This window comes from Crocodylus porosus, unplaced genomic scaffold (genome assembly GCF_001723895.1).
Source record: "Crocodylus porosus isolate Cpor-Errol unplaced genomic scaffold, CroPor_comp1, whole genome shotgun sequence".
Classification (NCBI taxonomy): domain Eukaryota; kingdom Metazoa; phylum Chordata; order Crocodylia; family Crocodylidae; genus Crocodylus; species Crocodylus porosus.
In genome coordinates, this window is record NW_017728931.1 from 58270495 (window position 1) to 58287331 (window position 16837).

At 42.7% G+C, this 16837-nt stretch overlaps 1 protein-coding gene across 1 annotated transcript in view; it reads right to left on the bottom strand.

Annotated features, from left to right (window-relative positions):
- The window catches only part of UHRF1BP1L (UHRF1 binding protein 1 like), an 80481-nt gene that overhangs the window by 14912 nt on the left and 48732 nt on the right, over nt 1-16837 (bottom strand). The window contains 5 exon segments of the mRNA XM_019545123.1: nt 1-1374; nt 3619-3812; nt 4623-4764; nt 10267-10385; nt 10498-10680. The exon segment at nt 1-1374 is cut by the window's left edge and continues 7 nt beyond it. Of these exon segments, the coding sequence (XP_019400668.1) occupies nt 1-1374; nt 3619-3812; nt 4623-4764; nt 10267-10385; nt 10498-10680 (2012 nt within the window).

Here is a 16837-nt window from a genome sequence, read left to right on the forward strand (position 1 = left end):
TTCTGATTCTAAATCAGCTCCAGTACCACTTTCCTGGTCATTTAATTTATTAGAAAGAATATTTTTGTCGTCATCTTTATCAGTGAAAAACTCAGTAGATTCTTCTTCACTGTTTAAAACATTCACTGACTCTCTATAGTACAAGCTACTTTTGTCACCTAATGGTCCACATATTTCTTCTGAATCGCTTCTGCTGAAGAGTCCGCTTTCTTCTTCACTGGTTTTCCCCAAGCATTTGTCTGAAGAATCATCCAAAAATGAAATTCTCTTGTGAAAATCTATGTCACTACTTGATTGAGGCACAAGAGAGTCCATCAAATTTGTTCTGTTAACCTCAGTTACAGAATTAACATCAACACTACCAGTCTGTGTTGTATCAGTTAATTTGCTCTCTGATGCAAAAGCTTCTCCATTTTTCAAAGGGGAAAGGTCTGATGCCACAGGACTTTCTTCTTCCAAAACTGGAGACTTGCAGGGATTTGCCTGAGTTATTGGGTGCAATAAAAGAGCTATGTCTGCACTTTTAAGTAAGATCCCGATACAAACATCTGTTTGCTTTGCAGGTTTGCCTGTCACCTGTTCTACGTCTTTCCTTAGGTTTTCTAGAAGCACTACAAGAGAGGTATGGAGAAACAGCAAGAAAAGATATTGGTAGTGATTGATTTGCATGCTCACGTGCTTTTCAATATGAACAAGGACATGAATATCTGCATCCGAAGAACTTGCAGACAGAGCCCCTGAACTGCTGTCTGAAAAACAAAGTTTTTGAATGCCATTTGTCAAGGGCTCCATCTCACTCCTATAATATTCCTGTAAAAGTTTTTTGCGCTGTAGTCTATTAGTGAGGTCACTTGAGTCACTTTTTGGAATGTTAAAAGATGTCCGATTATAAGAAAACAGTTCCTTTTGTGACTGTGCAAATCTTACTGGCTGGCAAATCCAAAGTGAGAGTGGAAATGAGTCTACAAAGCTTATTGGTCGGCCTTTCCCACTTTTCATTCCTTCGTAATCTATCCAAAACTGGGAAAAATGCACAGCCCAGACATCAGTAGCTGCAGATGTTTTTAGTGCATATTTATTCAGCTTTGGTGTGACATACCCCTTATAAACATCATGCATCTTAGTGTCTTGTTCATGAGCATGTCTCTGGAAGATTGGATGCAGAAGATTAAAATTTTTGGATTTGGGAAATTTGGTGAAAGTTCTACTGAAAAATTCACAATCTTTAAAGTTTTGGAACAAGGCTTCCAGGTCAGAGTGTCTACAGTTTGGAGAGTGTCTTGTGTTTGTAGCAATCATCTCAGAACTCTGAATAGATATTGCACGTGGCTGATCCTTATGGATTTCAGGTTTCTTTTCAGACGGAATGATGAACTGCAACAGAAAAATACATTATACTAGTTACATGGAGATAGGCTACAAAGCTACGCAGTTCAAAAGAAAACAGGAAAGTGATGCAAAGTAAAATAAATGAAAAGATTGAAAATAAGTTTTGTAGCTTGGCAAGCATATTACTGTGGACTAAGTATGTTAGATAAACTTCCAGTTGTGCAGTTTTTCCATGTGTTCCAAAAATGTTGATCAAGGATACTAGGCAATATGAAAATTCAATACTCATACAAAAATAACAAGGCCTTAGGCCACGGATGGTCAAAATACATCCTGCAGGCTGTATTGAGCCCACCAATTGATTCTACCCAGCTGCAGCACCAGCAGAGGTTGGAGTTGGAGCCACCGCCTACATGTGGGCCAGACAGAATCAGTTGGTGGGCCCATAGGGGACGCTGGATGGAAGCAGCCCTGTCTGCTTGTCCAGCACCACATGACAGCCTGGGAGATGGAGTCTGACACTGCAGTGTCAGATGGGTGGGTAGGGCTACTTTTGCCCAGTGTCCCCCACTGCACTACCAGAGCCCCTCTTCTAGCACCACACAGGAAGGGAGACAGGCAAGGGGGGGAAACTGAGCCCCTATCCCTGACCTCCTGCCCCCAGCAGGCAGTGGGGGGAGGCCAAGAGGCATGGTATTCTCTACCCCCTCCCCACCACAGCCTAGCACCACAGGTCTGTGAACGCACTGTGGCCTTACGCCCTATGGTTATACTGGGGGAATTCAGACTGGAGGAGGCACTTCCATTGCTTTTCAGAGAATTCTCTCTTATGCCAGAAATTATTTTGATTATCTGCATCCAGAAACTATACCTTGGTTACCTGCAGTGGATCTTAGAGGGATATAGAGCATAAGACTAGAAGGGACCTCTGGGGTCACTGAGTCCAGGTCCCCTGTTACTACAGGCTAATGAAGAATCTGAAGGAGAATACTGCACTTTATGGTTATTATTATGAGAGCAAACCAGAAAAATAATCGCTATTACAAGCCGCTATTCAAACAGTACCAGGTCTTTTCCCAAAGTCACACAAATAATACCAGTCAGGAAAAGTATCTTACTATTTCAGGGGCCATCACATAATTGTAAGAATTTATAAACTAAATATTGTAATCTCCCTAAAAATGGCAGTTATGAAGTCCAGTTCTTCTTCTGGAGCATTTCTTTGCCCTTCTTAGAGATCAAGATAAATTTATTTGGCAACTTAATTGTATTTTGCATCCTTGTTTGTTTCTCAACCAAGTCTTCACAAACCTAAAATGCACAGAATAACAAACTGATCAAATCTGTAATCATAAGAGTTCAGTTCTCGAGTACAGGGCTGCCCATACGGCAGTCCAAAGCCACCTCTCCCATTACTGCATGGTGCTAGTATAGCCGCAGGGGGGGTGGGGAGGGCGGCACCAGGGACAGCAGATTCCAAGGGCCTGCCACCCCTCCCCCCCCAGTATGGCTCAAGCCACGTGGTAGCACCAGATGCAACCCCCATAATTGGACAGCCCTGATTTATACATCCATTTTATGAGGTGTCTAAAGCTCTGAAGTGCAAGGTATGGAGAAGTAAACAGTATCTTGTTATACACAAGAAACAATCTCTCTGTGGCTAGTAAAACTATTTTAAGTTACACACACACCAAAGTCCACAATGCTAAAGGAACATCAGACAGAACAACCAGGTAGTGTCAAGGGCATATTTATTACAAGTGGCATCCTCAAACAGCTACAGACATGAGATTAAAAAAAAACATGGTGATTTCAGCAAATTACTACTCTTCTCTGCTTAATAGATATAAAACTGTGCATAACGAGGCTTGCAGTTTATGGTTAGGAAAAGAATGCCCTTCTTCTACCTATACAAGATAAGGATGTAGACTGTGTATTCTCAACATACCCTTACAGAGGAGATGTATTAGGAGTTCTGCACTGAACCCAGAATACTGCTGAAGCTCTCAGCTCCTGCCAAGCTTCTGCATTCCTTACTTGCAATTTCAGGCATCCTGCCTACACTGTCAACTTGGGTTGTTTGTAATGAGCTACAGCTCCTAACTCCCTTGTAACCAAGACCATATTAGAAGAGATGGCAGTTGCTCACATGTCCTCTGTACTTCCTCACACACTTTTCTGCATTGTAGTCTGCTCAGTTTTCCAGACGCTTTTTTTAAGTTATTTGGCTAATAACTTTACAGAGTTAAAGAGAAAATATTTTGTTCCAAAGCACCTCCCAAACTGTACCTTTAACATTAGTCCATCAATTCTAACATCAACATGCTCGTCAGATTTTGAGTTGTCATTTAATTTATACATGGTCATGAACTGTGTAAGACTCTGTTTCAAATCCAACACGAACTGATTTAGCCAAAGAATGCTTCTCTCATCCAGAGTGAATTGCAGAGCATTCAGCTGGACATACAAGTTTGGAGCTGGAACTAAGAGAAAACAACACAAAACAAAATCAATTTTCTATGAAAAATTATTAAAAGCACGCATAAGCATTTATCTTCAAAAAATACAGAGCCATACAATCTCTCCTTTATGCTATTTATCAGGCAGAATAGCAGTAGGAGGTCAGAGGAAGTCCAAGTCCTATCATTCTTCCTTTCTTCTAACCCCAAAGCAATTCCCAGGTCCAATCCTAGCATGCAAAAGGCTAGAATTAAAATGGAACAGATTGGGTCAGAAAGAGGAGGGAGAACAAGGGGTGGGGTGGGCAGGGAAGGAAACCTCACAACTGCAAGGAAAGGGCAGGGCAACAAGCGAGTCACTCTCCTCTACACCATCCACGAGAAGCCCACTAGGATTTTCATACATAAGATAATATTGACTTCTACCACATTACTAAAATACCTTGAACAGACCTTTTGTTACATTTTCATTACATTCCAGGGGTTTGACTCCTTTTGTGCAGCCAAGTAAAGCAAACATTCAAACGAAGTATATGTTGCATAATCAATATTTTATTTCTTGGTGAAAACACTATGCTGGCTTCAAATACAATGTTTATTAAGAAAGAAAAATCAATGCTTTAAGTGGGTTTCTCAGAGCAAACACTGTGAAAATGGTAAAGTGTTTGTTTCACAATAAGTTTGCTTTACAAATGATTCAGTGCAAGCTCTATTAATAATTTTGGTTGTAAACCATGAAGCAATATGTTTTTCAAATCTGAAGTTACTGTTAGGCTTCACAAAAAATGACTATAATATGTAAGATTTATCTTGCAGGAAAAAAAAAAATCTTACTAGGATAATCCTTTTCATCAGGGTAGTAATATTCAGTGAATTCAATATGAATAGCTGACATCTCTGGTGGAAGATAAAGTGACTTTTTATTGCAAGAGATTAGTGTTTTAGGGGAAGAACGACATTGGTCTGCTGTAGAGACCTGAAAAAGAAATGAAAAATGTTATTAATATACTACTTGATTTTTATGAATTATTCAGTATAGCACCCAGTAGTGCAAGACTGTTCTACCTAACAGCGGCGGGGCAATTATTTTGGGCAGACAGCCGCTTACTGAGTTTTGGCAAGCCATTGAGGGCTGCATAACAGGCAGCCAGGGGCAGATAAATATTAATTTTCTAAATTTTTTACGGGTCCCATGGGCCAGACAAAATGGCTCGGCAGGCTGCATCTGGCCCATGGGCCGCATTTTGCCCACTCCTGATCTAACAAATGGGATCTCCACTAACACTAAGCACAGTGTAGCAAACCCCACTATATATCTCTAGTTGCACCTGGTATGAGCAGTGATGTATATGCAGCCACAACACCAGTGTTGGCGGTCTGAATGCACCCCATTGTTCTGGGGTATACGTACAGCAGAAGAGGTGTGCTGCTAGTGCCACATACCCTGAATCCACAAATGCCAGGACACAGCAGGCACATGCAGAAATCACCCTTATCTCCATTATCTTCCCTATCTTTACTAGCTGCAAACATTGGAGCTGTCCAATGTTCACACAAACAAGAACCAGATTGCTGCACTATCAACACCATGACCCTGAATACAGACATCTATGTTAAAAAAGGGGGGCATGTCTGCAAACTGGGCAGTCTGAAGGATTTCCACCTGTCAGGAGAAGACGACTCCAAAAGAAACTCTCTCCACCTCACTCTCTGCACTACCCTGGAACCACTGACGCTGCCAGATGGCAGGCAGGATTTGGATTAAGCAGTGTCCAGTGCAGTGCTCGTCACTAGGGATCCAGGTTTTCTATGGAAAAATCACAGATTTCCCCCCTTTTAACAGAGCAAATTGCAGATTTTTCCCTTTAAAGAAGAAAAACCCACCCCAGGAAACTGCAGGTTTCCTTTGCAGGCTGTCTGAGTTCCAGCCTACAAGGGGCTGCTTGGGCTGGAGGGAGTGGGAGGAGGGAGATCAGAGGCAGGGGGCCCATGTACATATGTGTGCACACACATGCATGTGAGCAAAATGCAGCCAGGCAGCATGGTAGAGAACTGCAGGTAAGTCGGGGGGGGCAGAACTGATGCATGGGGGGCATAGGCAATGCATGGCAGGGTAGGGGGGGGAAGGAGTTGTAAGCAATGCGTCAGGGGAGCACATGCCCTCCCAGATAGCTGCACTCGCACTGGCCTTCAGCCTGGCCAGACTGGAACTGGGCAAGAGCTGCCTCTGCGGCCCAGTGGGTGGGACCCAGCACAGGAGGGCAGAGTGGGTCAGGGAGGCTCAGAGCTGCTGCTGCCGCCACCACCAGAACACCATACTTCCATGGCTGCCAAGGCAGGGTGCCCTCTGTCCCCCCGGCATCAACAGGGGGGCACAACTGCCTCTGCTCCCCTCCCTGTCTCTTCTACAACTCCCCCTGCTCCCCTCCCCCCTGCTACCCAGTCCAGGAAGGGTGGGAGTTCCTCAAGGGACTGATCCTGCAGGCACAGAGGGGTACCGTCCCAATCCACATAAAGGGAGGCAAAAGAGCCAAGAAACCCTCTTGACTAAGCAGGGAAATCCAGAGGAGCCTACATGGGAAGAGAGGCCTACAGGCTGTGGAAGCATGGGGCAGCCACCAAGAAGGAGTATACCTGCTTGGCTCACGCTTGCAGGGAAGCAGTGAGAAAGGCCAAGGCATAAACGGAACTCAGGCTGGCAACAAAGAAGGACTTTTTTGTTACCCTTAAGTACATAGGGAGCAAGAAGATGGCACAGGGTAACATAGGGCCACGACAGGACTGTAACCGATAGGATGGACAAAACTGAGCTTTTAAGTGATTTCTTTGCATCTGTGTTCCTGGACATGGATACAAACACACCTCCCAATGAGATTTTAGTCTGGCATGAGAGAGCTACCAATCCACTAACAGCTAGCAGTGACCTAGTGAAGGGGCACTTGGAGGGGTTGGATGTATTTAAGTCGGCAGGCCCCAATGATCTTCACCCAAGGGTACCTAAGGAATTGGCCGGTGTCCCAGCAAAACCACTGGTGCAACTGTTAGGGTGCTTGTGGCACTCAGGACAGGTCCCAGAAGACTGGAAAAGGGCCAATGTGGTCCTTATTTTTAAGAAGGGGAGGAAGGAGGAACCGGGCAATTATAGGCCGGTTAGCCTCCCCTCTGTTCTTAGCAAGACCTTAGAAAAGTCATAAAATATCACATTTGTGGGGGGCCAGCAGGTAAAACAATGTTATGGAGCAATCAGCATGGGTTTATAGCAGGCAGATCCTGCCCGACTAACCTGGTCTCTTTTTATGACCGGGCCACAAAGTTCTTAGATGCAGGAGTAGAGATAGATGTTACTGGATTTTAAAAAGGCTTTTGACACAGCATCACACCCAATTCTTACAAGTAAACTAAGCAGCTGTGACGTGAATTTTTTCATAGACAGGTGGATGGAAAACTGGCTTATGGGACAAACCCAGAGATGGTTGTGGATGGGTCAGTTTCTACCTGCAGTGATGTGGGCAGTGGTGCCCCCCCAAGGCTCTGTCCTTGGACTGGTACTGTTCAATATCTTCAGTGATTTGGATGAGGGTATAGAGAGCATTCTGTCTAAATTCCCAAATGACACCAAACTATGGGGTATAGTAAACACACTAGAGGCCAGGGACCAAATTCAGGAGGATTTGGATAGACTGAGGAAGTGGGTGGATCAGAACAGGATGCAATTCAACAAAGATAAGTGCAAAGTGCTGCACCTGGGGACAAATAATCACCAATACACTATAGACTGGGAAGTACCATTTTAAGTAGCACAGCAGCGGAAAGGGATCTTGCAATCATAGTCGATGCAAAAATGAACATGAGTTGCCGAAGTGATGATGTAATAATGATGCCGAAGTAAGGCTAACTGCACTCTTTCTTGCATTAGTAGGTGCATCATGAGCAGGTCTAGGGAGGCGATACTTCCCCTCTATGCGGCATTGGTGAGGCCACATATGGAGTATGCATCCAGTTTTGGGCGTGGCACTTCAAGAAGGATGTGGATAACCTGGAATGGGTTCAGAGGAGGGCTACATGTATGGTTGAGGGCCTGCAGGTAAGATCCTAAGACAACATATTGAGGGACCTGAATCTCTTCATCCTCTGCAAGAGATGGCTGAGAAGTGATCTTGTGGCTGTCTACAAACTCATCAAGCGGAGTCTGTTTACCAGACCACCCCTGGGGGTTACTAGAAACAGTGGCCATAAACTGAAGGAGACCAGATTTAGATGGAACATCAGAAATAAATTCTTTACATTGAAGGTTTCCAAAATATGGAATGGACTTCCAAGGGAGATGGTGCTTTCCCCTACCCTGGAGGTGTTCAAGAGGAGATTAGACAAACACCTGGCTGGGATTACTTGACCCCAGTGCTCTTTCCTGCCCAGAGCAGGGGATCAACTCAATGATCTAATAGGTCCTTTCTGACCCTAGAAATCCATGAAATCCTTCTCCAGCCTATGTTCCCCCTTCCTCCCCAGCCTTTACCCCATTCTCAGCTCTACCTCCCCCTTCCCTCCATCCTTACCCTTGCTCCGTGCCAGTAGGCTCCACCCCTGCTTCAGCCTCGGGCACTGAGCACAGACCCAGCCCTGCACTGTGCAGGCTGTGCGCTGCAGCTCTTGGGCCAGGCTGGGACTGCACTCAGTACCCTGGGCTGCAGCATGGACAGACTGCAGAGCAAGGGGGAGGGAGAGAGAGAGTTGGGAGACCAGAGGCTACATGGGGAGGGGAGCAGGAGGGATGGCAGGGTGCAGAGATGGCAGCCAGGAAGTAGCTATAGCCAGGTAGGGGCTGAAGCCCAAGCCACAGCAGCTGCCCGCTCCCTCCCCCCCACCTCCCTTATATGCAGTTCTAAAAGGGGCAACCTCTCGCCCCCCGCTAAATGGGGAAAAAACCTTGTCTTAGAACTGAGTAAATACGGTCATTTGTCCAAGATCCCAATCATATTAGGTTTCCTTAAGCATACGTTAAGTTTTAAAAAAAATGCCTGCTGGCCGAACAAAAAATGGTTTTACTCAAGGGTTTTTTTTGTTTATTTTTTTACTTGTCAGCTTCCTACTCTCAAAATAGCTGAGTTGTTTTTAATATCCAATAGATGCTGATTTGTATTGCATTTAATTTTACATAAGCATAGGTAATGATTGTGGATAGCTAACACCTATAAGACTTTCTTCCCAATCCAGATATTTTTAAGTTACATATATTTCATGTAATGAAAGTTAAGTTACATATATAATACATGTAATAATGTGATAACTATGTATTTATACAAACTGCAAAATACAAAATATCTACTTAAAATAAGAAGCTTTCTACCCATCCAACAAAAACAATGACAATCAGTGAGAAAATGGAGATAGAGGCAAAAGGAGTAAAGCATCTAAAATAAAGCAAAAAAAAAAATCTAATTCCTCAAACAGCTACACTGCTTTACAAATAAAGATGAAGTATAGGGAAAAACCCATTTCAAACCCAAACATGGCATCTGGCAGTATCATCACTTTAACTAGGTTACTGGAACTGGCATAGCACCAAAGGGCTGGGGGACTGGTGAGATCAGAGTGACTGGAAGATCCACTGATTGAGCACATACATAACATCTTTTCTTGGCAGGTTTCTTGTAGAACCTCAGCTGTAATTCAAAGCTCCCCTTTTCCAGTTGAGCCCGATACTACTGCCATTCTCTCCTTGAGGGTAGTACAGCACCCTGTACCCCACACCTATGATGATGCATGTGGACTAAAGAGAACAACTAAAGCAGCAGCAAATGATGAAGAATTTGAATATAAAAATATAAAATAATATCCATTATACAATATATAGTTTGCAATAATACTATATTATATTGTAAAATATCCAATTAAAAATACTACTTTAAGTGAAGGATTTAAATAGCTTTAACATTATGCTGAAATACATAAATAAATAAAATGCATGTCTAAGAAAGCAAAGACAAGACATTCAAAATGCCAAGGTACATTATTGTCTGGGTCTAATCTAGTGATTCTCAACCAGTGTGCCACAGCACCTTGGGATGCCACCAGATGTTTTGAGGGTGTTGTAGTGTATGAAGACATAAGTGAGGTGTTAGGAGATAAGCAGATACAGCACAGGTTCAGCTTGTCCCTGCCTGGATGATCTCCCATCCCCACTGCCAGGTCCCTCTGGAATTAAGCAAGCACTGTAATCTACAAATTAGTTTTTGAAATTGTGTACCACTTAATTCACAAAAGTTACAGAAAAGTACATCGAGTTCAATGAGGGGGTGTCTCAAGTACAAAAAGATTCAAAATCACTTGTCTAATCCAATAAGCCAGTGGAAAGATTTACATTGACCTTAATAGACTTTGGATCAGGGTCTTTAAAAAGTTACGGCTAATTAACAGTCGAGGAAAAAAAATGAAACTAGCAAAGGCCCCAAATTCCTCAACCAGAAAAAGCATGTACCTGGTATATATTGAAATCTGCAAGTCTAACCACAAGAGGACTAGACACCAGTTTACCCTTTGGTTGCTGGGGAGATACAGAAGAAGTCCTAGAAGTTCCTTTAGGCATCTGTTCTTTGCCTGGAAGAAACAAGAGTGACCGTGATCTAAAATTATAGTCCAATAGTGGATATAATTAATATTCACAGAAGACAGCAAAGTAAAGAATAATGCATGAACGGCAATAAAGTACCTGCTTGTATATTTTGAGGAGAAATGTGAGGTGGAGATTTAGTAGGAGAATCTATGTTATGATCCTTCACGGCCTGTTTAAGTAATTCAACGTTGCTTTCAAACTCACGTAATAATTCTTGGGCCCATCCACTTCTGGTTTTGGTGGCATCATTAAAATGCATCCAGTGACTACAATTGTCTCCTGAAAATAAGAGAAACATGGCCCAAACCTAGCATACAGTTTCCATTTGAAGTTTTGAAGAAAATCTACAGATTCTATGCAGCTGTTTTTAGTTAAACAGATCTTCAATCTCACTACCTCTAATAATCTAGTAATGTACATTTCATATAGTAATACAAATCACAAACTCACTACATCATTCAACATTGTTGCCTGCTGCCCATTGCCCCAAATAGATAGCTAACATTCAGTAAATAAAAAACAGTGTGTTTTTTGAAAAACCACATTTACTATAAACCATGTAAATGTTCTTTCAGTGATGTGAGTGATATCCATAAAAATTCTATTTGTGGTTATGAACAAGCCATTACCTTGATATTAAGAGACAGGCCAGCTAAGAATAACTATGCCTTCTCTCTTCCTTTCCCACTAAAAAGCACGTAGACTTAATACAATACTTTCAAGGAATAATGAATTTAAAAGTGTGGATGAAATATCACATTCCTGCTCTACAGATTTCTGAGATGACAACACAAGCAAAGTAGGACAAAGAGGCCAACTAAGCTCCATTCGAATGAGTTCTATTCAGCTTGATTTTCTTGCCACAAAACACAGCAAATACCAAGCAGAAACAAATGTATTTAGACAGTCTTTGCAAATACTGGGTTTGCAAGCACTTTAGAGGACAGAATTGGTTTTCAAAATGACCTTGATGAATTGAAAAAATAAATAGGGTGAAATGTAATAAAGAAAAGTGCAAAGTACTACACTCATGAAATAATAATTAAATGCATAAATACAAAAAAGGGGAAATGATTAGGTAGGCTGCAGTACTGCGGAAATATATCTAGACAGTCGAGATAACAGGCAGAATAAATCAAGGTAATATTGCTGAAAAGGGAGAATGGTATACTGGGATGTATTAACAGATGTATTGTATGCAAGTCATGGGGAATGATTTCCCTGCTCTGTTCTCCTTGATTACTATACTGTGTCCACACCTCAACAAAGATGAGACAAACTGAAGAAAGTACAGAGAACACCAATAAAAATGAGAGAGGTCTAGAAAGTATGTCATGTGAGGAAAGGCTGGAACAAAAGGGATTGCCAATCTAGAGAAGACCGAGAAGATGGAGACAGGGGGTTGGACCAGATAACCCTTGAGGTCCCTTCCAACACTATGATTGGATAACAGTATTTTAAAAATGTTGTTATACAAATAAGGATTGTATATATCTATACACATATGGAGAGACAAAGACAGAGACAGGTAAATGATTGGATTAAAGCATTCAAAATGTTGATTCTTAGATGTTAGGGTCGGAAGGGACCTCAGGAGGACATTGAGTCCAACCCCCTGCCCTGGGCAGGAAAGAGCACTGGGGTCAGACGACCCCAGCTAGGTGCTTATCCAATCCTCCTCTTAAAGACCACCATGGTAGGGGAGAGCACCACCTCCCTTGGAAGCCCATTCCAGATTCTGGCAACCCTTACTGTGAAGAAGTTCTTTTTAATGTCCAACCTAAATCTGCTCTCCATCAATTTGTGACCATTGTTCCTAGCTACTCCAGGGGGTGCCCTAGTACATGCCCTGCTGCCCTCCCCTGATTAATTTATAGGCAGCCACAAGATCACCTCTCAGCCTTCTCTTGAAAAGCCTGAAGAGATCTAGGTCCCTTAGTTTCTCCTCACAGGGACTTGCCTGCAGGCCTCTGACCATACAAGTGGCCTCCTCTGAACCCTCTCAAGATTCTCCACATCTCCCTTGAAGTACAGCACCCAAAACTGGACACAGTACTCTAACTGCAGCTTGTCCAATGCCATGTAGAGGGGAAGAAGATATACAGGCATATATCTGTATCTCTCTCACCATTTTTATTTATTTATTTATTTATTTATTTTTACTGATGCAGAGGAGGCTGAAGTATTTAATGCCTTTTTTACTTCCACCTTCACAAATAGGTAGGTATCAGATGACAAGCCCAGTTGGCTGCAAAGACAGGAAAGGAAAAAACAGCCTAGAATAATGGTAGACCAGGTTAGGAATTACTTAGAAAAGCTAGATGCTGTAAGTTGGATTCATAATTGGTTGGATGATGGTTTTTAGCAAGTAGGCATCAATGGCTATGTCTGGTTGGTAGAAGGTATCAAGTTGGGTTCCTTAGGTGTCTGGCCTGGGTCTGGTATTGTTTAAAATCTTTACAAATAATTTGGATGGTGGGACTGAGTGCTCACTTAGCAAATCTGCACATGACACCAAGTTGGGTGGAGTTGCAAACATTTCAGAGGGTACAACTAGATCTAGTATGACCTGGACCAACTGGAAAAATGGTCCACAATCAATCAGATGAAGTTTAACTAGGACTCATGCAAAGTCCTGCACTTGGGACAAAATAACTGAATGCACAAATACAGATTGGGGAATGACTGGCTAGGGTGCAGTACTGCAAAAAAGGACCTGGGGTTTATAAAATGAATAAGTTGTTGAAGAAATTGTGGCTGTAGGGGAAAGGACCTGGAGCAACGACCTCAAAATGAAGCAGAAGAAACTTAGTTTGAAGATTAGGGAGAACTTTTTGACTATAAGGCTGGTCAAGTATTGGAACAGTTACCTAGAAAAGTAGAGAATCTACATCCCTGCAAATTTTCAAGATGGGGCTGGAGAACAGACACTTGGCTTGGATGCTTTAGTCAGGGATGATCTTGCCTTGAGCAGGGGGCTGGACTAAATGACCTCATGAGGTGTCTTCTAGCCCTATTTTCTTATGACTATGTATGGGGGATTTGCAGCAAAGACCTGAATTTTACCCATCTTTCTACCTAATTTAACAGTCACAAAAATAACTGTCTTCAATGACCAATGGTAAGAACAGCAGGTGATCAGGGGCTCAGCGTGAGCACTCATCATTTTTGTCAACATTTAACTGAAGGCCCAGGAAACAAGAGATCCTAAATGGTAGGAAGAGGTGTGCATGTCTTTTTAGGAATTTCCCCAGGATTTGGAGCTAAGAGACAGCAAGACTTTGTACAGCAAAACAATAAAGTAAATATTGCCATGTGCATTTGGATAAAATTGAGGAACAAGCCAAATTGCTTTAAAAGGAAGCAAGCAGTTTAATACAACAGCCTTGGTCCTGGCTATCAGAGAAAGCAGTCACTGTATTTGGCCTTAGACACCAACCCAGTTGAGGATTTTCTTTTATGCAGAAAGAACAACTGTCCATGACAGAACTGTCCATTTCAGGAGAGGCCATTCAACCAGCATCCAGGCAGGCATATGCAGGAATATTAGCCACTGTTTTACAAAAGTATATCTGGTAGGACCAGTGAAATCATAGGCTCACAACGTCCAAGAACCAAGATCACTTGGCATATGCTAGTAACCTTTCCTCAAGGCCCTGTGTATCCTGGATATAGATGGAAAGGCAGACTATCAGAGCATAAAGTATTAGAAAGGTGTCTGATACAGAGCCTGGCACTGATTTCTCTTGAAAAAAATCTGACATTTGTCTATGGATCCATTTATAATGTTTTATAACAATTGTGCCTGTAGAAAGTACCAGGAAGAATTTAGTTCTTGACAGGCTACTTGTGGCTCCTTGACATATCTCCTTCAAGGTAGTCCAAAGTACTCCGCAGGCTAAAGAGGTGAAACATTATTGACTTGCTTGCTGATGGATGCACCACATGTACTTTCTGGTAGGGCAGCTGTTTTTAATTTGCTCGTTGATACAGAATTTCCCTGGTGTTGTCCACAGCATTCAGTAATGTCAGACCTGTCAATAGGAGAAATGCTTTGCACACCAGTATGGCAGCTTTGAATTCATGACTACGGAAGGCCTGACTTCCTTAAAGGACCATTTTCCTTAAACTTTCAGCTAACGAGGGTATACACCTCACTCTGAATGAAGGCTCCTGTAACAAGTCATAGTCTGCATAAGATTACCAAAAACCTTACTCTGCTATACACTTAGGTTGAATCACCCTGCCAATCTAGTGAAGGCAGGAATGCCCATGGAACTATGACCTCCTGAACCACGCTGGGTTTGTCTGCAGAAACCCTGACATCATTCACCTTTGTAAAGGTTGCAAATGATATCTGGCATGCTGTGCAGCATGCCAACATGTTACTCGGGAGTTTTACACATCTCCACTGGTCTCCTAGTATTAGTCTGTAGTTGACTAATAGCCTTGCATAGACTGATATTTCACTAGGGAAGTATATATACTGGACAAACTGGAATCTAACACTATCCAGATGAATCCTATTGCTTTGAGTCAGAATCAGTGTGCGATGGTCACTGCTGATCTTGAACTCAAGAGCACTAAGAAGTTTCTTGTCCAAGTAAACTTTATCACCTATTGGGAGGTGATGATTTTCCTTGCACCAGTCCCTTGCACCCTTACTGCCCAAGAAGAGGACTTTATGGATTCCTTGCCATCATATCTATGCAGTCACCACAGCTAACTTTGGTGCCTATTCAAAGGTCATGGACAGGGTGAAAAGACAAGACTGTATTGATGGGAGCATTTCTACAAAGACATTTCAGTGTTTGTCACTGATCTGGATGCCTTGGTGCTCAAGAATCACAAATAAATACACAGGATCCAGTGAGGAAATGTTACAGGAAAGGGCCAGAATTTGACAACAGGCAAGGAAAATGATGATGATCTTTCAATCCCCTTTCTTTTTTGCAGTTAAGTAGCAGTGGAACTAAACCCTTCATCCTGATAGCAGGAGGCACTTTCTCCACAGCTTCTAGTTAAACAGCTGCTCAGGATATGTTTCTCAGAAAAGACCCAGGAACCAGAATGCCTTGAAACTGGGATAAGATACCCTTTGTAAATGATCCTGATAACTCACTGATCAGAGCTCATCCCAAGACCAGGGACTCAAGAAATGAAACAGGCAGTTGTCATGGAGAATGGAAGCTGGGAGAAGGATGCAAATTCTTGACATAGCTATTGAAACTGATTTTCACCTGAAGCCCTAGGTTGTATGGCAGCCAAAGATGAAGAGAGTTGCTCTCCTTGAAATTCTTCTTCCAGCATTGAGGACCACTACAGAAGGTAATATTGCCACTGCAGCCCTTGTCTATAGTACTCTCAGGAATTTTTGGTTTGAGGCCGAGATATTCAGCCCCAAAAGACCTTGGCTTGGTTGTATCAAAATTCCTTGCAACTCCCATCTCACAGGCACAGCCATCAACTTGGCCACTACATAAGAAACCTTAAATGCCACTTGAGCACCGTTCATGTCTCAAACTGGCCTTCTGACGTGACATACTCAGTTCTGCTAAAAGCTCTTTCAGGATTTTATCAATGAAGTTGAACCTTTAGTGATTGACTGGTGATGCCCTTTCAGAGAATGATCACCTTTGATTTGTTCTCTCTCTTCTTCCACATGGTTGTATTAGTAATGAGGTTAGGTTGCATTTGTCTCTTCTGTAAGGAGTACCTGGCTCTGGAGAACACAGTGGGGATATTGTCTGAAATAAGCATTCACTCCCTATCGGGAGGGGACTAGTATAAACATGGCTTATAGGGATTAGAAAGGAAGGCATATTGCTGGAAATATGATGGAATGCACTCCCTGTGACACTCATCTCCTCACACCTCAGGATTTTTCTCCTTGGCTGTGTAAGTTCCCATGGTAGCAATAGAGGCTGAAGGAAGAGGCTGTGGCATATGCCTCCAACAAGTGAAGAGAAAGATTAATGCACCCTTTAATGTCTTATGAATCAGTACTGAGAAATGAGAAGCTACAAGAGGTCATCACAAAACCTAAGAGGTGAGTAATACTTGTGTCACAGAAAATCACATATAACAACAAGAGCAAACATGCATCGCTGCCTGCCTCTGGAACTGAACACTATTTACAAACTGAAGCAGCACTTTGTGCCACAGCATCTAGTGCTGGTACAGACGATAAAGGAACACAGGAGCAGTATTCTCTGTGTCAGAGATTTCATAGATTTCATAGACATTAGGGCTGGAAGGGACCTCGGGAGATCATCAAGTCCAATCCCCCGCCCAAAGGGCAGGAAGTCAGCTGGGGTCAGAGGATCCCAGCAAGATAAGCATCCAATTTGCTCTTGAAGGTGTTCAATGTAGGTGATTGAACCACCTCCGATGGCAGGCTGTTCCAGACCTTGGGGACTTGGACAGTAAAGAAATT